This window comes from Schistocerca piceifrons, chromosome 7 (genome assembly GCF_021461385.2).
Source record: "Schistocerca piceifrons isolate TAMUIC-IGC-003096 chromosome 7, iqSchPice1.1, whole genome shotgun sequence".
NCBI lineage: Eukaryota > Metazoa > Arthropoda > Insecta > Orthoptera > Acrididae > Schistocerca > Schistocerca piceifrons.
This window is the reverse complement of record NC_060144.1, coordinates 570,394,503-570,417,470: the sequence shown is the minus strand read 5'-3', so window position 1 is coordinate 570,417,470 and position 22,968 is coordinate 570,394,503. Positions and strand designations below refer to the sequence as shown.

The 22,968-nt window shown below is 39.8% G+C and overlaps 1 protein-coding gene across 1 annotated transcript in view; it reads right to left on the bottom strand.

The window, feature by feature from the left end:
- The window catches only part of LOC124804751 (chromatin assembly factor 1 subunit A-like), a 102,756-nt gene that overhangs the window by 58,086 nt on the left and 21,702 nt on the right, over nt 1–22,968 (bottom strand). The window contains exons 4-7 of the mRNA XM_047265056.1: nt 21,703–22,703; nt 21,466–21,617; nt 15,031–15,253; nt 6,202–6,397 (exon numbers count right to left, since the gene is read on the bottom strand). Of these exons, the coding sequence (XP_047121012.1) occupies nt 6,202–6,397; nt 15,031–15,253; nt 21,466–21,617; nt 21,703–22,703 (1,572 nt within the window). The remainder of the gene's footprint in view (nt 1–6,201; nt 6,398–15,030; nt 15,254–21,465; nt 21,618–21,702; nt 22,704–22,968) is intronic.

Genomic DNA, 22,968 nt, shown 5'->3' with positions numbered 1-22,968 from the left:
TGCAGTATGATGGTCAACATTGCTGCACGAACTACCTAAGCTGAGTGCCCTCCCCAACACAAACTTCAATTCATTTTTCCCTTAGATATTGTCACAACTGCCAGGGCTCTCCGATATTGGCAAGCACCCCAGCATTGGACATAATTAATTATAAGATCTATAAGATGACCCATGGTACAAGGACATCCCATTATGTCCAATGCTGGGATGCTTGCCAATATTGGAGAGACCTGGCAGTAGTGACAATATCTAAGGGAAAAATGAATTGAAGTTTGTGTTGGGGAGGGCACTCAGCTCAGGCAGTTTGTGCAGCAATGTTGCGGTGGTGTAATGGTTAGCATTTCTGCCTAGCAAGCAAGAAGACCCAGGTTTGAGTCCAGGCCGCAGCACAAATTTTAATTTGTTTCGTCTGCTTTGATCATTATCGTAGATAATAAAAAGGGGCTTAAATGCCTCAGGGAAACATTTAATTATAAGATCATTCATTACCACATTTACTCGAATCTTAGCCGCACTTTTTTTCCGGTTTTTGTAATCCAAAAAACCGCCTGCGGCTTAGAATCTAGTGCAAAGCAAGCGGAAGTTCTGAAAAATGTTGGTAGGTGCCGCCACAACTAACTTCTGCCGTCGAATATATGCAGCGCTACACAGGCATGCATTGTAGATCCAAAGATAAATACCGGCGCCAAAACCTCTGCGTCAGTAAAAAAAAAAAAAAAAAAAAAAAAAAAAAAAAAAAAAAAAAAAAAAAAAAAAAAAAAAAAAAAAGAAGAGGGGTGGAAAATGAGCTTTTTTTTTCAACGAAGTAAATACAAATTCCGTATTGTTTGTTCATCTTCGAATGTAGCAGCATTTCAATGTACTACGGATATCTGACTGGCAACTCTGTTTAGGATGTTTGTCAATATGGCCAACTCTACGTTCTGAATTTTTTCCTACCTGTGAGAAGAGGTAGGTGAATTGTGAATCACATGCAGTATTCTCTTCACCATAAGAATAATAAGAGTATAAACATTTTGCCATGTATTCTTTCGTATTTGCTGCTATCTCATTTAAATCCTGCCTGCCTAATAAACTACGAAACTAGAGTGAGACAACAGCAAACGCGGAAGAATATACGTATCGTGTCATGTTTATATTCGTATTATTCTTACACCAAATAGTGATAAAGTCAGAAATGAAGCACGGCAGCTGACTAGATTTTTAAATATAAGATGACTCTAATTTCTGTGCAGAATGTAATGTACTTAAGAGGCGCCTGCAAAGATTTTCAAACGAAGAAAAATTTTCGCTACACTGTCGTTCAGAACATCTTCTATCATACGCAGAGTATTATTTGGTTCTTGTTGATCATTATCAAAGAAAGCAGCAGTGTAAGTAACAACAAATAGCAGTCTCTCGCCATTGTTTCGCTAATGAGACGATTCCTCTCTCTCTCTCTCTCTCTCTCTTTTTTTTTTTTAATTGTAATCGGCAGTAGCGCGCACAAAAGCAAGCCATGCCGTGAGCGGCGACAGGCCGTAAGCACGCACTATCAGAATGCGACAAACAATGCATGACACAGTACAGTAATGCATTTTCGCTTAGAGTGACGTAAACACCTATAACAAAGAAAACGACACTTATCAGATCAAAGCAAAATGAGCAATTGATTCAAACGAGACGAAGCACGTGAAAAAGGAAGGGTACCCGTATAAATACGTACGGAGCGCCTGACGCATAGCAATGGCTACCTGGTAAAGCTTAACTGCTAAGCTTACGACTCGAACCAAACTACTGTAGCTGTATAGTCATTCATTCGACCTAAATTGTGTCCCATATTACAATGGACCAACTTTGTTTCGATTTGGGGGTGCGGCCTAAAACTTTTCTTACCCCTTGAATTTCGAGTCTCAAATTTCAGGTGCGGCTTAGATTCAGGAAATTTTTTTTCCCTTAATTTCGAGTCTCATTTTTCAGGTGCGGCTTAGATTCGAGTAAATACGGTAGGTGTTGTGGATATCCTATCGTCCCCATAATTCTTCAGTTTCTTTCTATAAACATTATTGAATGTTTTTATACTCTATCTGTTTCTCGATTATTTGTTTAATTATAAACATTGCATCTGTTGTTGATCTGCTCCTCTCAAAACCCATTTCTTCTTTGCCTCCTAAACTCTCAACTATAACATTTAACCTCTCGTTCACTGTCCTTGCATAAACTTTGTTATGCCATCCATACCAGTAGCTTTTCTAATCTTTGTCGAGTTGAGGGCTTTTCCAGATTCACATTGTCCACACATCTTATTTTAATTTCATTCTCTGTATCTCTGTGGAGGAAGTCTCTTCATACCACAAGTTCTTGAAATGTTATATCCATTATCTTGTTGGATGTTAATTTATTTGAGCAACTGCTTTTTCTGCCTGAGCATTTTCATTGTGTATTTTTCTCTCGTTTGTAATTCTGATGATTCTACTCTGCTGGTTCATTGAAATACTTAAGGCAAGTGTCTTGATTTTTCTGTGTAACCTTATCTAATTCTGGTGTTGGAACTTTTAACCCTGTCTTCCTTTTTATCTTTTCCTTTTTTCCTATGGCTTCTTCAGCTGCTTTCTTAACTGTAGTTTCCATATATTTCCATTTCTTCTCTATTTCTTCCATTTCTTCTTTCTCCTCTAGTTCCTCATTAAATCTCTTGTGGTACAGATCTCATATGCTTTGTTTGTCTAGTAGATATACTTTGCAGATTTCTTGCTTCATCTTTTCTATCAGTTTTTTTTGTTCTTTCTCCATTTTGGGTACATATCTATTTGAGATATCACTGACAAATGGCCAGAACCTATGTCACATCCCCTGTACACTCCTGTATCTCTTACTTCGCCCTATAATTTTTCATGGATGATAATGTAGTCAATAAGGGACTTAAATCCTCAAGCTGACCAAATATATTTGTGGATATCTTGCTTGGAGAAGAAAGTATTTGTTATCTTTTGGATTATTAAATGAAACACAATCTCTAACCAATGTTCTATTGTTATTTATGATGTTTTCTCCCATCGTTCTCACAATCTTTGGGATGGTTTATTCCCTATTCGTGAATTTGAATCTCCTGTCAATATTATTTTATGGTTACTGTTCTACTTGTTTGAAAGTGATGCAGTTTATCAGTGTAAAATGCAATGTTAGTCAAGTTTTGTCTCTCTTCTTTTACAGTTAAAACTATACTTCTTTCATTTATATAACTATACCCTACAATTCTTTTTTCTAATCTCTTATGTATGTAAGCTCATATGACACCAAATATTCTTCTACATACTTGATAACCTGTAGCTTTTTCTTTGTTTCTGTTGTGGGAACGTTATCCACCTTGGTCTTCTTCAAATCTTCTGCAAACTTTTCTTTTTTGTTTGGTACTCCTCTGACATTCGTTGCTACATTAATTGTATTTACAATCCATGCATTCTTAAACTTTCTCTTAGCCAGGTTTGTCATCAGTATATCTGACCCTGATTCGAGGCTGTTTCGGGCACTCGTAGTACCTGGGAAAATTCATCTTGCCGCCATACAAGGGCCGCACAAGTATCAGGGAGTATACGTGGGCAAGGAATAAAAATTCCCGGACTTTTTCCCAGTTAAAAATACACTTTCTCCCGGACAAAAATAAACTTTTTCCATGTTAAGTAACAGGATACTTTCCCTCGGAGCTGTAAAACTTATCAATCCTTTGAAGGGTTAAGGTTTCATGCACCGGCTTAAGGTTCCAGGCACATTAGCAAATGACCGCCTGTGGAATGGGGGTGGGGCGGGTGTGGGGGGTGGGGTGGGGGGGGGGGAGGGGGAAGTTTGATGTGCAGCAACAAGTACACTGCATATTGTCGTATTACGAAGGTATAAATTCGAATTCCGCCAAACACAGCACGTTAGTTACCGAATCATTGAAATTGAGATTGTGATGCGCTTTTGTAAGTCAATCATAGCTCATGTCATGTGATCTTGCAAGTCAATAAAAGCAGATATTCAGAGCACAGAACTCGTGATGTAGTCAGTCAACAGCAACAACACTGTTCAGTAGTGCGAATATACAAGTATGAAAAGTTAGTGGGTTAAATTAATATACAAGTGTGGCTACAAGAAAAGTGCGCTTTCAGATATAACACTGGTCTCGAAGATCAATTAGCCAACAAAAGAGCTAAGCTTTTTCATGTATAAATTGGTCTTTTTTTAGGTGTTTTACACTTCAAGATACACCACACAAATGTACCAGTAAAATTTCAAGTTTTAAACGGGGTCAAACGCTCTTTGATTTATGAAATTCATCGCACATTCTCTTAGGCAACATAATTCATCTTGCGTAAAAGGAAATTTACATTGAAAGTGACGCTTTTTAAACCACCATTCGCAATATTTTCCTGCAAGCTATTAGAAACAGGTTTGTTTCAGCAGTTGCCATTCATAGCCAGAAAACAGTTGTTATTACCCGTACGCAGCTACGATGACGTAGGAAGCCTGTATAGTTGCACCTTTAAAGCAGTAAGAGAACTTACATTACGTAATAAAAGAAACAGGACATCAGATGATACTCTAAGAGCATTGGAATTTCGTAAACCATACCAAAATACCCCATTCTGCTTAAACTGTACATTCATATGTCCAGGTTCACAGTGAAGTCGGCCCCAACCCGATATTAAGCTTTTCAGTGCGGTTTTCGGGATGTAAATTTTCTTGGAGTACCTATGCTGCATTATCTCGTGTTTGGTTCTTTATTATCAATAATGCCATACATGCCAGAAAATGAAAACGTGCGCTTTAAATCCAGCAAACAGTTGAAGCTAGCTAGCCAATAGTCTGGAATGAAACACTTCATTTCAAATAAATTGACTGCCTCAGCGGAAAATATCAATAACAGCCAAATTTCTTTAGCAAACTGATGAACTTCACCGTTCTGCAAGGTGATTAAATCTTGAAAACCTTGAAATAAAATAAAAACAAAAAAACTGAAACGAATAATGTATTTTAGCCTTCCATAATTATGTGACTCAATTCAACTGATGGCTTCCGGCCACAGAAATCCATTTTATTTTTATTTGACGAGAGAGCTGTAAGCAAAGAGGAAACAGCAAAATCACTGAATGTAAACACTGCGGGCCAGAAAATTTTTTTCGGGTAGCAGCTGACTGCTTGCTTCAGCCAATACACCCAACAGCCACACTTCAAGCAGCCAGAACTGGAAGAATGTACTGTTCATACGCGACTCAACTGCGCAGGAGCATGAGCCTGCTGGCATCTGCTCTAACGATGCTAACGTAAACAATTGTGACGTTACGCTCATCGCAAGCAGTTTGCTGTTATGAAGTATTGCATAGTCTTTTGTCCTAATGCCTCTAACACATTTTGCTGTTGGCAGACGTTTGCGTGTGCAATTTATTTAATTGTTAATGGTGGATTTCCTTTGCAACTTAAGTTTTACTTTATTTTTTCTCTCGTTTATGTTTTATTGCCGCAATATAATTCTGCAGTAACGGGATAGAGTAATATTCTTTGTTAGACTATCAGTTGTTAGCAATTAAAAAAAAAAAGTAGTAATTGAAAACTAAAACACTGAAAAATTCTGGGACTTCTATTACTTTGCAGAAACGAACTACACAGAAAGGGGAAAACTGTCAAAATACACATGTTGCAGGTCACATGTAGAGCAACTAGTGTACACTCACCAACTAGTGTAAACTCACATTTTAATACACTCTTGTGCACCATTTTATAATCCCTTCCTGAAGGAAAGCCTTTATACATAACAGAAGTTTTATATCATTTTTGAACTTTCACTACAACTATGTATCAAACCAACAAGCCTGAGTGTCCATGGAAGCTGTGCATGGAGAACATTTTTTTTCCCCCCTTTATATAAAAAAAATATCAAACTGAGCAATAAAATGTTAAGAGAGACGAAATAAAATACTTGGATGTGAAAGTAAGGGTATGATGTATATGGCATACTACTTCTTCACTATTCTTTGCATTTTTCCATGCTTCACACTTCTTGAATATCTTATCAATGGCTACTTGGTACTGTATTTGAATAAATAACTGTAGAAGCAGTTATTAGTGCTCTGCATCTACTGAGTTAAGTTTTGAGGAATTACTTTCCCCATTATGGAAATACCATAATTCATTGATGGGCAACAGCTGAATGTAGCATAAATCAAGCAATGTGTTATCACTTACCTACAATGACAACATCTGACTTTTCTGACACAGGCCATGTTGATGTAGAGGTTCCGGGAACTCGCACCTTGTTCCTGAGGTCTTTCAGGTAATTGCATGAAGTATTCTGCTCACATAAGAAGGTATCCAAGGATTTTCTTTGTTCACTTTCAAATTTTACTCTACAAAGTGGAGCTAGTCTCATGTCACTTTTGACCTGTAATGAAATATTATGTTCAGATATGAGTCTCTTACATGGATAGCAGCTTTTCTGTTAAAACACATAAGCAAACCGAGTGTATCATATAACACAATGAAATTCCACTACCTTGTTAATGCTAAATTATTATACCATTCCAGTTCTTCACGTAAATATAATCCTATATCACTGCAAAATACTGCATTTACCAGATTATAAGATGAGGTTTTTTTCTCAAATTCGTCATTCGAAAATGTGGTCGTCTTATATCTGCAAATTACTGTTGAGGTCAACATTTTTAGATTGTTTAATAGATTAATACAGGGATCATCTTACATTTACAGATGAAGCTTTGGGTATTGGGGTTTCATAGAAACTTATTTTGAAAGATCCCAAAGGGAAAGGTGCAGCAAACAATGCTCGTGTTCAAAGAGGCTCGAAATTTCCTGAAGCGCTCGATACAGTATCGACCTTGCTTGACCAATCACATGACATTTGACTTGTGGCGCTAACGCAAGGGATACACGAGAAACTACGCACTAGTGGCTACAACAGTCTAGATCTCTGCTTAAAAATTGATGATTTCGTGAAACACTTGAGGAATTAACATTAACTTCTATCAACTTAGAAACTTTTGTTGTATGTGAACAGGTGTCTAGTAAAAGTTCTCACACATATGGACACCATATACCTACATTTAAGCTGCTTTTTAAGTAAAGGAAACATTCATAGGTGAAAATCTTCTCCTTGAAAAACCCACATCAGTATTTTATTTGTTTATGAGAAGTTGTAATGTTTTTCCGCTTTGGTTGCAAATGAGAACAGATTGGTTTAAAAGAAGGGGGGAGGGACCAAATTGCTAGGCCGTCGGTCCCTCATTCCAAATAAAATAATTCCACAAGGGTGGGAGTAAAATAATCGACACATACAAAACACAGCTGGAAGAAAGGACAAAACTACAAGAATCACAGAAGGCCATCAAACAGTACAATGGACAAAATCGGACAAGAAAACTACAGAGAGAAGCAAGAAACATGTAGAAGAGATCAAAACAAGAGAGCAGATTACCACGGCTGGCTGACCACGAGAATAAAAAGGAGAAGCCAGCCACTCTGCAACACATTAAAACCCCCATCCTAAAAGCACTAGAATGGAGGACACAGGGGGACAAAGGACATGCGCTAAAACTTAGATCAAATGATAAAACCCACCCTCACGAATAAAATGTGAAACTAAAGCTGCTGTTGAAGCATTGTCACCCAACACCAAAGGTGGGGCGCTGGGAAAGTCAAAAGTCCGCCGCAGAGTGGCTGTGGGTGGGCAGTCCAACAAGAGGTGGACGACCATCATTTGTGAGCCACAGCGACACCACGCGACGGAGGAGGTAACCATGCGTTAGCCACGTATGGCCAATGTGGAGCCGGCAGAGGACGACTGATTCCTTGCAAGAGGACCGCATGGAAGACTTCCACACATTCTTAGTCTCCTTAATTACACCCACTTTGTTGTGCATACTGTTATGAAATTCCTTCTCCCAAAGCCGGAAAACCCTGTGGCGTAAGACAGAATCCAGGTCAGATCTGGAGATGCCCATTCCCAGAAGCAGTTTCCGCGTAACCTGTATGGCCAGCCTGTTGACAAGTTCGTTGCCTGGGATTCCGATGTGTCCTGGGGTCCACACAAACACTACGTTCCAGGGCATAGATGGACTCCTAAATGGATGCTACCAAAGGATGGCTAGGGTAGCATTGGTCGATAGCTTGTAGCCTGCTCAAAGTGCCAGTAGACATGAGAAATGACTCCCCAGGGCATGAGCAGATGTGCTCAAGAGCACGGGATATGGCCGCCAGCTCTGCAGTGAAAACAATGCAGCCGTATGCCAAGGAGTGCTGTTCAGTATGTCCTCCATGAACATACACAAAGCCAACAGCCACCCAGTCATCAGCGTAAACCACTTCATGGCTTTGGTATATGTAGAGAATCAAGAGGATGTGATAGTGGAGAGCCGCAGGGTTAACAGAGTCCTTAGGGCCATGCGAAAGGTCCAGAAGAATCTGCGGCCTAGGTGTACATTACGGAGGTGTACGTGAATGGACCTCGAGGAGAGGTGGTAACAGGAAAGACTCCAGTTCAGACAGAAGGGATCAGACGTGAACCGCAATCGTAAGCCCTGACCTGGCCAACCGATGCGGGAGATGAACCGCCATGGTTGGGAAAAGGAGGTGGTTATTCGGATGTGCAGAACTACGAACGTGTGCAATGAAACTGGCAAGCAGTTTTGCGTACCTAACTTTCAATGGAGGGACTCCGGTCTCCACCAGCACACTAGTCACCAGACTCATTCTAAAAGCTCCCGTCGCTAGGCGAACACCACACTGGTGCACTGATTTGAGTAAACACAACGCTGAGGGCACCACCGAACTGTAAAGCAGAGACCCATAGTCAAGGCGAAATTGAACAAGGGCTCTGTAGAGCTGCAGCAGCGTAGAGCGATCTGCACCCCAGTCAGTGTTGCTCAGACAGCGGAGGGCATAGAGGTGCTACCAGCACTTCCGCTTACGCAGACGAAAGTGAAGTAGCCAAGTCAATCGGGTGTCGAAAACCAGTCCTAAGGATCGATATGTCTCTCCTACAGTGAGTGGATTATCATTAAGGTAAAGTTCTGGTTCTGGATGAACAGTATGACGCGGACAGAAGTGCATAAAACACAACTTTGCGGTCAAAAACTGGAAACCGTGGGCGAGAGCCCATGACTGCGCCTTGTGAATGGTTCCCTGTAGGTGCCACTCAGCAACATCAATACTGGAGGAGCAATATGAAGTACAGAAGTTAATTGTTGTTGTTGTTGTGGTCTTCAGTTCTGAGACTGGTTTGATGCAGCTCTCCATGCTACTCTATCCTGTGCAAGCTTTTTCATCTCCCAGTACCTACTGCAACCTACATCCTTCTGAATCTGCTTAGTGTATTCATCTCTTGGTCTCCCTCTACGATTTTTACCCTCCACGCTGCCCTCCAATACTAAATTGGTGATCCCAGAAGTTAATAGCCACTAAAAATAGAGAGAGACTCAATATGGAGCCCTGCAGAAAGCCATTCTCCTGAATATGGGGGGAACTATGGGAGGCACTGACTTGGACATGGAAAGTACGGGGCGACAGGAAGTCTTTGATAAAAATCGGGAGCAGGCCCCAGAGACCTCACTTGTACAATGTGGCGAGGAGATGATGTCGCCAGGTTGTGTCGTATGCTTTGCTCAAGTCAAAAAAGACACCAACTAGATGCTGGAGTCTGCAAAATGCAGTTCGAATGGCAGACTTGAGGGACACAAGATTATCAGTGGTAGAGCGACACCAGTGGAAGCTGCCCTGATATGGAGCCAGTAGGCCACGCGACTCCAGGACCCAACCCAACTGCCGACACACCACACGTTCCAGCAGGTTACAAAGAAAGTTGGTGAGGCTGATGGGCTGGTAGCTATCCACATCAATCAAGTTTTGACCGGGTTTGAGCACTGGAATAATGTTGCTCTCCCACCACTGCGATGGAAAGACGCCATCGCACCAGATCCGGTTGAAGATGATGAGGAGATATTGCTTGTAGTCAGATGAGAGATGTTTAATTATCTGACTGTGGATCCAATCCAGCCCAGGAGCTGTGTCAGAGCAAAGTGCAAGGGCGCTGAGGAGCTCCCACTCTGTAAATGGGGCGTTATAGGGTTCATTGTGGTCTGTAGTGTACGTTAGGACTTTTCTTTCCATCCGCAATTTGAGGGTGCAAAAGGCTGGGGGGGTAGTCCTTTGACGCAGATGCTCGAACATAGTGCTCAGCAAAGTGCTTGGCAATTGTGTTTGCATCGATAAATAATATGCCATTGATGTTAATGCCAGGGACACCCGCTGGGTGTCTGGTATCCAAAAAGACATCTGATCTTCGTCCAGACTTGGGAAGGTGATGTATGGCACCCAATGGTCGACACATACCTCTCCCAACACTCCTGTTTCCATCGTTTTGTAAGCTGGTGAACACGGGCAAGGGGCTGTGTAAAGGGTCTAGGTAAGGGTGCCACTTATGTCACTGTAGAGCTTACCAATGCTCTTTAATTGCCTCAGTGACTTCCGGCGACCACCAAGGGACTGTCTTTCGCCGGGGCAACCTAAAGAACGAGGTATTGTGTTTTCCACCACAGAAGCAGTAGCTGTAGTGACCTGCTCAATGATAACATTGATGGCACCATGTGGGGAAGTTTCTGTGGCGACAGCAGAGGTGAAAGCTTCCCAGTCTGCCTTGTTTAAAGCCCAGCTGGGTAGGTGTCCGTGGGCATGATGCTGTGGGAGTGACAGGAAGATGGGGAAGTGGTCACTACCAAACAGGTCGTCATGTGCTCTCGAGTGGATAGATGGGAGAAGGCCAGGACAGCAAACAGAGAGAGCAATGGCTGAATATGTGCCATGTGCCACATTGAAATGTGTGGGGGCACTTGTATTTAAGAGGCAGAGGTCGAGATCAAGTTGTGACAGTAAATTTTCAACCTCCCTACCTCGGCCAGTAAGCATGGCGCCACCCCACAAGGGGTTATGCGCGTTAAAAGCTCCCAGAAGTAGGACAGGTTTAGGGAGTTGATCAATCAGTGCAACCAATACGTTTATGAGTACTGCACCATCTGGAGGAAAATATACATTGCAGACAATTATTTCCTGTGTCGTCCTTATCCTGACAGCTACAGCTTCAAGAGGGGTTTGAAGGGGCGCAGATTCACTACATACCGAGATCAGGACACGCAAACTCCCCCTGACACACTATTATAGTCGCTATGGTTTCTGTAATATCCCTTACAGCCGAGGAGGGCAGGAGTCCGCATTGCTGGGAATCAGGTTTCTTGAGGGCAATGGCGATAGCAAGTGTAAAGCTTAACACTTGCCGTAGCTCAGCCAGGCACAAGAAAAAACCGCTTCAATTCCACTGGAGGATGACATCGTGAGACTGGGAAGGCATGGAACATTCGATGAGGCAGTTTACGCCTCAGTGTCACCTGCTGCCACCGATTTTTGGCCTGAGCAGTCAAAGGGTATGGAGAGTGGATGCCAAAATCTCCACCCCATCCTCAGTCACAGAGCTTGTAGGTAGCGGTGGTGTGGGTGCCACCACAACTTCCTTGGTCTTAGGGGTTTTCTTTTTGGATTTATCTCGCTGCTCCTTACGTTTGTCCAGCTGGGAGGGCTTCACTGATTCAGTCTCAGGGACTGAGGAGGACCGTGAAGCCCAACGACCAGCTACCTGTGGTTGCTTCAGCCACTGGCAGGTGTCAACTTTGCCACTGGTAGGAACCTGGGAAGGGAGTGATCCAAGGGATCCCTTCCTGGCAAGAGGAGCCGAAGAAGACTTACACTTCTCTGGCTGAGAAGTATGGACTGACATCCCAGATGGTTTGGGGGAGGGAGGGGGGGGGGGGGGTTACTCCTGAAGTAGGTTGTGCAGGAGCAACAGGGAAGTGCCTCACCACCAAAGGGGCAGGTTGAGTCTCATGGTTTTGGGAGCCAACTGTATGCAGTGGAATGGAAGATGGTAGAATCGTTGTTGTTGCGGTGGCATAGGTTGACATCATATGCACAGGATGTAGCACCAGTGGAGGTCAGTCAGTGCAGGGTCTTGTATTCCATTTTTTTTTTCTTTCTTTCTGGGGAGTCCTGCAGTCTGGCGAGCACGGCAAATGGTGCTCTCTGCAGGTGACACAGATGGGAGGTGGGGGCACAGGGAGTATTGGGATGTGAAGGACGTCCACAATCCTGAAAGGTGATGCTGGAAGTACAGTGGGAAGACTTATGGCCGAACTTCCAGCACTTAAAGCACCGCATCGGGGGAGGGATATATGGCTTTACGTCACAGCGGCAGACGATCATCTTGACCTCCTCCGGGAATGTGTCACCCTTGAAGGCCAAAATAAAGGCACCGGTGGCAACCTGATTATCCCTCGGATCCTGGTGGACGTGCTGAACAAAATGGACACCTTCCTGCTCTAAATTGGCGTGCAGCTCATCGTCAGATTGCAACAGAAGGTCCCTGTGAAATATGATAAGCTGGGGGAAGTTTCTGTTTCCACCACACCCCGTAAGAGCTTAAATATGGTCCAGGGTGTCACAGATGAGTAGTGCCTGTGATGGCACAGGATGCTGTTTTGCTCAAGACAGACCCTGACCGCATTTTGGACAAGCCCTCCACCTCCCCAAACTTTCCCTCTAAATGCTCCACAAAAAACTGCCGTTTCATTGGCAAGAAATATTCCCCATCAACTCTCGTACAAATTAGGTACAGGGGTGAATAAGATTCGCTGCCATCTTTAGCCTGGCATTCCTCCCATTGTGTGGCCACGAGGGGAGGAAGGGGGGGGGGATGATTTGGAGTTGTATTTCTTAGCATTAAAGTTAGTACTTGACCACTTAGAGACTGCTAGTGTTTGACCACCAGCAAGAGATGACGTACTACACTTCAAGGCGTTTCATCCGCCCTGATGCCACCCACTCCAACCAGGGGGCCTCCCCACAGGCGCCGCCCAGCCGGATGGCCACTGACAGGAGTCGCGATGTCCCAGGGTGATGGGCATCTACTCCTTGGCATACGTGGGGAGTTAACGGCGCAGGTATCAGCAGAGCGATCAATGTGTGGTCAGGGGGATACAACCAACAGGGTGCACAGTGGCCCCACCACAAGGACTAGCTACCGTGCTGGATATCAGGCGCAAACTAGCTAAGAAATCCATTATTGTCGACAGTGCAGAAAGTGATATTGCACAGAGGATGGAGGAAAACGCAACCAGGAGGGTGACCTAACCCAACAGCTGCAGAATAATTGGAAGTGCAGAGCCACATTGGTGAAGGATGCAAGAGGTCTCAACGCATGATGGACACTATGCACCATGTACGGCGCCCTCCGCCAATTGGCTCACTCTTCGGGAAAATATTGAAATATGAAGGTCAAACATTACAGTGGACCATCACATATAGGCCGAAATGTGAGAGACTCCTTTTAGTCGCCTCTTATGACAGGCAGGAATACCTCAGGCCTATTCTAACCCCCCCCCCCCCCCCCCCCCCCCCCAGACCCGCAGGAAGGTCCAAATGAGAAATTCAGTTGCTGTTAACATATTAGAATGCTGCTTTTAATCAACTTTGGAGCAAGATAATGATATTCGGATGAAATGAGAAAGAAAACTGATCCAGAATAACTGTAATTGTTCTTGCAAGAATAAATTATAGCAGAAAGACCCATTTTGGAGATAGTGTCAACGGATGTAACTACTATGCAGCTTCAAGAATTGGACATAATCATGATTGTGATCTTTTACTTATGTGTTAGTAGCTGTTACACATGACCTGCACTGTGGAAGATACTCCTGTACGCGTTTCACTGCTACTCGAGAACAGCACAACAGAACATTGGATGGGGCATAGTGAAACAAACTTGGCTGCAAGGAAGCAAAAATTACGTTGTGTTGCCAATCATGGGAATGTACACTGTGTACTTTGACTTCTTATGAATATATACAACGTTCAAACTGCAGTTTGTCTGAATCAATTCGACTAAAATTGGACAAATATATGCTATAAGTCTAGATTGGGGCCAGTGTTTTGTGCAGCAATGATGTCGATGCTCACGATGAGATATGACGGGAAGAATTAGGGCTGTATCAGCTACTGCTTCTACACAGCTGGCGAGAGAGCGATTGGCAGATGACATGTTTGAAAGCGAGAGACATTGTAGCATTCTCACATCAGTACAGAAGTGAAATTCACGGAGAGAGAGAGAGAGAGAGAGAGAGAGAGAGAGAGAGAGAGAGAGAGAGAGAGAGAACAGCTTTATTCTCTGGTCCCACCAAAGTCACAACCTCAGCAACATATTCAGAAGAAACAGCCAAATATTTGAGACAATGAAGACATAAGTTTCGGAGCTGTTCTGTTAAGGTGATAACAGTGATGAAAAGTAGTGATATCAGAGACAATAGCGTTAAGAATTAATGTCAACAGTTTCTCAGATGGTAGAGCACTTGCCCATGAAAGGCAAAGGTCCCGAGTTCGAGTCTCGGTCCGGCACACAGTTTTAATCTTCCAGGAAGTTTCACATCAGTGCACACTCTGCTGCAGAGCGAAAATTTCATTCTGGAAACATCCCCCAGGCCGTGGCTAAGCCATGTCTCCACAATATCCTTTCTTTCAGGAGTGCTAGTTCTGAAAGGTTCACAGGAGAACTTCTGTGAAGTTTGGAAGGTAAGAGACGAGGTAGTGGCGGAAGTAAAATTGTGAGGATGGGGCGTGAGTCGTGCTTGGGTAGCTCAGATGGTAGAGCACTTGCCCGCAAAAGGCAAAGGTTCTGAGTATGAGTCTTGGTCCAGCACACAGTTTTAATTTGCCAGGAAGTTTCAGTTTCTTTTTCTTTATTTTATTTCTCCTTGTATTATTACAATGGAGCTAATCAGTAATCAGAACAGACATATGTCAACCGTTTAGACAGAAAAAGTTTGTAATTTTTATTAGTCAGATTATGTTAAGAAATAAATTTTTCTCCAGGAACCACTTAAAAAAAGGAGGGTGGGTCATCCTATAATCGGGCAAATATGGTATTTTACTTTTCATTATAATTAACACAAAGTGTTGTCTTACTTCAAATGGCATAAATGTTTCTGATGGCCTGTCTTTTATTTCTTCCACAGGTTTGGAATCTGATTTCCTTGATAGAAAATAACTAGTGAAAGCAGCTGACTCTTTTCTTTTTGCATCTTCTTCTGCCTGTTTCTTTTCATCTTTCTTTTTCTTCTCTAACAAACGCTGCTCCTCTTTTTTGCGTTTCTCTTCTTCCTTGAGTTTTTTTTCTTCCTGTTTTGCCCTATAGAAATAAAGTGTCATAAATCAAATATCTAAATCACGGATAAATCGCACACACACAACATGAAAATTGCAAAACAATCAACGTATGCATGGATATATGGGCAATTAATGATACTTCCAGCATATTATGGAGACACATCCAAAAGTTAGTCTGTTTGGCTGGTTAGTTACTTGTTCCACAGATTATATTCATGATGAACATTATGGTGTGGAACATGTCAATGGAACAAATATACAACACATATGGATATAGTTGTCTATGAGATAATTAGTGATTGAATAAGGGTCTGGCTGGGAACAGATGCAACTGCACTGCTTAATGCTTTGAGTATGTCATTACTGTCTCTTTAACATATGTCCGTAGCAACAGAGTGTTAAGAGTGAAAATTTATTTCATTATTGTTTAATAAAACAGTGGTTTAACTCATAAATTAAGTAAGTTTATTTTCTCATTGTTTAAATAAATTAAGATTGAACTGTGATTTTGATCATGTGTGTTTAGCCTGATAACATAAACACAGCTATTCTATACATGTGTACGAAATGCGGTGTGCACCCGCTCGTGTTATGAAAAAGGGCACACACCTACTCGAGGGTTAATTTACTTTTGAAAACACTTCTGCTGTCTGTCAGACATCTCATTTTCATAGGAAGATTATCAAACAGTTTTATAGCTGCATATTTTACCCCTTTCTGTGTCAAAATTAGATTCATTAAAGTGTAGGCAGGAGCTCCAAACATAATCATAATTATTTTGTTTTGTGCAAAGAATACTTTTTGTGTTAGTGAGGAGTTGCCCCTCGAATATTACCCTATATGACATCAGTGAAAGAAAATATGCAAACTAAATTAACTTACTGAATTCTACAGGAGGATCAGAAACAGTCTGAAAAGCTCGTAACAGTGCTGTTAGGTAGGCTGTGCTAAAAAATAAAAAATGATATGTTGCACCATTTCAGAGTTAATTAGCATTAAAGTTAGCCAAGCATGCCATTGACACACAAATTCAAGTAGCCCACCAGACGTGATGTCACCAGACGTATTCTTTGGTTTCCTAAAACCAAACAAGAGAGCAACATGACTGGATATGGGACAGCAGTGAGGATCAAACCCAAGCCAAAGTCTCAGCAGTCTTGTGCACAATCATTATGCTATGAGAACAACTGGCTAGGCTAATTGTATACATTGGGAGACTTGAATTTGCACACATACAACCACCGACTGGCTAACTTATTAACTCTGGAAGAGTGCAATGTATTGAATTTTTTCTTACATTATTTCTCAGCACAATCTACCCTACAACACCTTTAAAGATTTCCAGACTGTTTCTGACCACTCTGTATATCCACAAAGTTGGCAATTGTTTCTACATAAGAAGTAGCTGAACTTCAGCGATTTAACAAGTCTACTATACAATTTTTTCCACGTCAAGTTTTCATCAATACACACACCTAATTACTTGGAACTTACTACTCTGTCCCTTAATTTTGTGTCAGGTTCTGGTCACCTGATGACGATAAAAAGAACATATTTCAGAACAGGTTTTTTATCAGATAGTGACAGTGAACAAGCTAAAGAATAAGGCATTTAAACTACAGATTTATACTTCACACAAATTCTGTGTAGACACTGAAAAGGAATTAACAATATCCATAACAATTACAATTGCCCTCATCCTCAAAACAGCTGTGCCGGGGATCTGAGAGACCTGCCACTCCTTTCTAACCTTTTAAAACCTATCCTTCTTTCCTCTCTGTGAAAGGAGTAATAGTTCCTATACCCAGACTTAGTATTTTCACTTTTAAACACGCATCTGCAGTACTGGAATTTCACCTTCTGAAACAAAAGTAAAAGCAGACATTCTTTCTCTGCAATTTTGTAGCTTTTGCTGGTGACTTTTTTTCTTTTGATAGAATTACTGGGAGGGGAAATAAAAAACCCTCTCGACAATAATTTTCAATTACTTTACCAATGATTTAATCTGTCTTACAGATAAAAAAGCAACAATTTAGGGAAATGGAAAGTGCTTTTCCTTGAAATTCTGTCCTACAGATGAATTTTTTTATTTAAAAAATTTACATGGCAAAGGTATTAAAAACAGACATAATGCTACATTAAAATAATTTCTATTTGCCAGTGTAAACACTCAAAAGGGCAAAGGATGCATGTATTTACATATTTTATTCCAACAAAAAGAGTTGGTATTTACCATGAGCATGCGTGTTTTGACAAAATTTATTAGCACATAAAACTAAATGTTTCTATCAATTTCATACGCAACAAAATAATTTGATGGTAAAGCATTTTTATTGCTTACTTTCCTTTTTATATAAATTATTAACCTGAAAAGTATTTTTTACTGACTGACCGGGTTTCACAGTGCATCAAATTTAAGCAAGCCAATTAATTTCTGACTGATGGCAGGTGTAATGTCTTTTGGCAGTTTTGTGTTATGTATACCATTTTTGAGGCATCTGTCACTGCATACAGTTTTCAAATTTTTTAAAATTATTTAATCCTTGGTAACTGTAGGCAAATCTGTAGCAGTAAATTTCAAAGTTACCTACCGCCAAATAGATTGAAATTGACTGCTGGAGTGAAGTTGACCACAAAGTTCAAGAAATATTTTATGTTAAATAACTACACATTGGTGATGAAAATTCTTTTATTGTAGTTATTATATTTACTGTTCAGAAGTCCTTAATTTATGACAGTGGTATGGTGTGCAGTATTCTGAACTCCTATCTGAATAATAATCATTGTCAGAAGGATTGATTCTTTGAAATGTTTTTAATGAGTTAAAACTTCCATTTGTGTTACTGGCATAAAAGAACTCACATACTTAGGTCTCATATTTTAAGCATTAACCATTCACGACAACCAGAGTAACAATGAAAGATAATCTACTTCACTTACCTATTCACAGACATATAAATAAAACATTGCAAATTCTTGGTGGAATCAGGGTGGAGTTAACAGTCTCTCTTGAGCAGTTTTTTTATTTACAAAGGTTCATGAATGGGGAAAGTATGTGATCTAATGAACATAGCAAAAATGTGACAGAGTGGATGTGGCAACAACTGACTCATAACAGTCTAGTGGTGGAGTGAGGAAGCAGTTGTTGGAAGTGGCTGTATGATACCTTATGAATTTGACGTGTTGGCACAGTTTCATTAGTGCGTCACACAGCTGAGATAGTAAGAGTAATCAGTGTGAAAATGCAGTGTGTGTACAAACATAAATTTGGTGAATCGAAGAAATATAGCTTGGATGTTTTAGAACCATGTGTCTCAGAAATTTTAAATGGATAAATAAGGATTAACAAAATTAGTTGAGAGTATAAAGTTCCCAAAGGGTACCTAACAAACAGTATTCATGGTCATCATGGTAAAACACATGGTAGTCAAGGCAGTTTTTAGTGCTACAGACCAAGAGAGTGCATTTCTTCGGAATTTCATAAAGCAAATTTGTGATCACAGACTTCTGTACTGAAATTTTCTATGTTACTCTGAAATTAGTATTAAACTTTAATTATTATTCACTTCATGTGGAGTACACCAATGCAGTTTTTTAAAAATTAATTTCACAACCTGTTAGAGAAAAATGTAATAAATACCAAAAAGTTTAAAATGTTTATTTGACACCATGAACAGTCGTCAAGCCACAGTCACTAAAACAATGAAATTTTTAAAAGGTCAAATTACTATTGTTTTGACTCACTCAAATACAGTCACCAAGCTGGAAACCTGCATTAATAATTGCAACCACTCTTTTTCAAATATTGCAAAAAATACACTAAAACCAGTAAAATGAAGCAAAGGCAGCAGAAACGGGTCACAAGACGTCATGACAATTTTTGATTGATCAATCACTTCACACTTTACTGCAGTGTAGTTGAAAATTGCATCGGCACAAATTTTAAGAGTATATAATATCTTTCATCCTGATAAAGTTTTAATCTACACTGCATTAAAGGTATGAAATGACTGATCAACCAAAAACTGTCATGACATCTTGTGACCCATTTCCGCTGCCTTTGCTTCCATTTACTGACTTTAGTGTACTTTTTGCAACGTTTGATAGAATTGTGGTTGCAATCATTAATTGAATTTCCCAGGTCTGTGATTACATTTGAAAATGACACCTCAGTGTGCTGAAACTAGCTATGTAATATTTTTAAAAATTCATTGTTTTAGTGATGGTGGACTGACGAGTGTTTTTGGTGTCAAATAAACATTTTAAATTTAATTCAGTCACACTCATTGATGACAGTTATGTCAAAATAAAAAACCAAAATGTTTATTACTGCAGTTCAATACCCACCCCCTGAAAGAAACACCTATATATTAATGTTATCGGTTTTAGAAACATGTAAGTGTAAAGTACAAAATTGATCAAAGTCACCCAATCTGATGGTATTTTGTATAAAATACACAACATGGGAAGACTATAATTTATTTGTAATTGTCAGTTCAAAACTAGGGTGTTGCTAATAAGTAAGCAAGCTCTTGAATGACAGTTTTAGAAGGCAACTTATCTGCAGTTCGTTTCAATTAATTTAATTATTGTTTTTACAAATTTTTTAAATTTCTGTTACTAAATGTACAATTTGCCTGTGCTGTAATGCAATAGAAATGCAATAGAAATGTATATTTTGTTGTTCCATTACAAAACAATAAAACAAATAAGGTTCCATCACTTAAAAAACACAAATATTTTCAATGCAAATATGTTTCATGTGTAAGAAATACAAGGGAAAACCACATAATATGCAAATAAGCAGCAACTCGATAATTTAAACTGTAAATAATATTTCTAGAACTGGTCCTATTCTGTCACAGCTTAAAAAACTAGTTTGATGACACTCTGAAAGAGGTTAATTAGTCACTTCTTTTAATCAACATCTCATGATCATTGCCAAAAGTGAGAAATTCAAAATTTTTGTATGTTAAATAATGTCTGATTTGTATTAGGTTAGGTCTTTTTTAAAAGTATTTCTTGAATTATGAATAAACCTAGTGTGGTTAAAGTGATAACGTTCCATATAATATTAGCTTAATACATCATATAGTAAGCTCACGGAAAAGGCATTGTTAATGGAGTTGGTGGTGTACTAGAGCAAATGGTATGGCATGCAGTTTTGGATGGAAAACATCCATCTACGAATTTTGTGGTCTTATATGATGTGCCAAAATAAAGAGAGGAAATCAATTACAGTGACATTGTGTCCAAAGGATCACAATGAACAGCTTAGACATTTATTTCCTGCAACTATCCATGATACCAGTGCAGTGCCAACAAACTGTGCACTATGAAGTGACCATCACCTAGAATGGCAAAAGCATCAAACAGAATATTATACAAGCATTTGCTAGCATATCAAATGGTAATTCAGAAAAGATATCTTTTATGGACATGTGAAGAACTTTAATTGTAGCTGAATATACCTTTCACTAAGTTAAAGAGTCCCAGCCAAATTTGTTCCTGTACACAGAACTGTAAGCATTTGATGACTTAAAACTGGAATTTTATCTTTTCTGTTTAAAAGAAATCAAGAAAAGAATTCATGAAAGATGTCACACTGTAGATATATCCATGAGAATTGACAAGACACATGACTCAACTGGTAAGGTACTTAGAACTGACATTACTGTTGTATTGACAGAGGAAGAAAGAATCGTTTGACACTCATGTTTGACCACTGTTCAACTGTTGAACAAATCCACAGCATTACATTGACATAATGCTATCACATCTAAAATGAAACTTCCCTAGTCAAGGAAAAGCACAGTTAGAAAATAAGTGAACTGTTTCTTTGAAATGTGTCAAGTGGAACATTTTTCCAAATTATAAAGCCTTTTCTGGGACAACTGTTATTGACTAGTGACAATCTAAGGATGGTGTTCATCATCTACTACAATACAATCTTGCAGAGGCACAGGTGATTTTCCTGCTGTTCTTTAAACTTCTGTTTACTTGCATATTTCCAAAGACGAAAATCCAAGACAGCCTGAAAACTGACTCACTTTACATCATCATCATCATCATCATCATCATACAGTGGAACACGCAACTAACTACTTTAACTATGCAGCACAGGTGCCAGATGCGAGGATAGTAGCAGCCAGACATCAGCAAAAATACTTTGTGTAACAAATATTACCCCTCTTTAAATTTATTTTTAGAGATAGAAAAGAATAAGTAACTTACTCCAGTTCTGCCAGCCTTTTTTTCTCTTTCTCTTCTTTCTCCTTTTTTCTTTGTTCTTCTTTCTCCTCTTTTTCCTTTCGTTTTTGTTCTTCTTTTTCTATTTTCTGTCTGTGTTTCTCTTCTTTTTCTTCAGCCTTCTTTCTTTCCCTTTCCTGGAAAATAATAATATTTTTTTGTAATGCACATCATAAAAACTGACACAAATAAATAAACAACATTTCTACATAAAGTAATTACCAAACGTTGCCGCTCTTTTTCTTCTTTTTTCTTTGCAGATTCCATTTGCTTCTGTAGCTGTTTTGGGGTGAGTTTCTTTGCTTTTGGTGTTACTTCAGGTGATGTAGCTGCCTTATCATTCTTGGGTGTTAACAGACTTTTCCCAGATTTTCTCTCTCTCATTTTTTTCTCGGTGCTTCCCTTGATGCTTCCTGAGTCACTGTCATCCTTCTGTTGTTTCAGTGGCGTCACATCTTCATTCTGTACACTTAAATTGCCAATTTCAGACTTTTCTGAACTTTCTTCCTTCTCAGATTTATCTGGGCTTTCCCCATTTTCATGTTTTTCTAAACTTTCCTCGTTTTCCAGTTTTTCTGTACTTTCCCCATTTTCAGGTTTTTCTGAACTTCCCAGTTCCTTGTCAGTCTTTTCTTCGGTGCCATCATGAATCAAAGTGTCAGATTCTGCCTTATCAACATTTTGTTCCCCACAATCACTTTGTTGAGCAGAAACAGTTGTACTCGTGAGTGCTTTTGTGCTATCTTTGAGTTTCACTGAGTCAACAGGTTTGCTAGCAGAAGTGTCATCATAATCTTCCCCACAGATGTCTATTACCACCTTCTTATCAGACGTCTTTGCGTCACAGTCTTGGGTTACTGAGTTTTCAATCTGAGAAGGTTCTGTATTATCAGTAGGGTTTTTTACAGTTTTAGTTGTTAAGTGGTCAACAGAATTTTCATGCCCGTCATATTTTTTGCCAAGACAGTTCTTTTCATCTTCTTTAATTGTAGAATGTTCATTTTCTTTTAGTGACTTTGCTATTTTACAGTTATTTTCATTCTTTTCAGATTTAACAGAACCACACACATTTTCTTTTGCTTCAAGTGGGACATCTGATTTATCACACTTTACAATTTTGGCTACTTTAATATCACCTTCTTCACTCAATTTACGTTTTTTCTTTGTACTTTGATCAGTTGCAGGTTTCACAACAGGAATCAAGACTTGAAATGGCAAACGTGCTGCAAAGGAAACAAAACAGAAATGAAATTGAAATATTTAAACAACAATTACAAATTTTTTTGACAAAAGATGATGAAAGCCAGCCTGCAAGAAGAGCTTGTGGGCCACTCATTATGCCAATCTAGTAAAGCTGAAGACATCATGAAGGATTCTAAATTTATTGTATTTGAGTTTTGCATGCTGCATAGTCAGTGCTCTTACCTGTTTGGTATCAGCCGACATGTAATTCACGGGATTTTTTTTTTTTTTTTTTTTTTTCGTCTT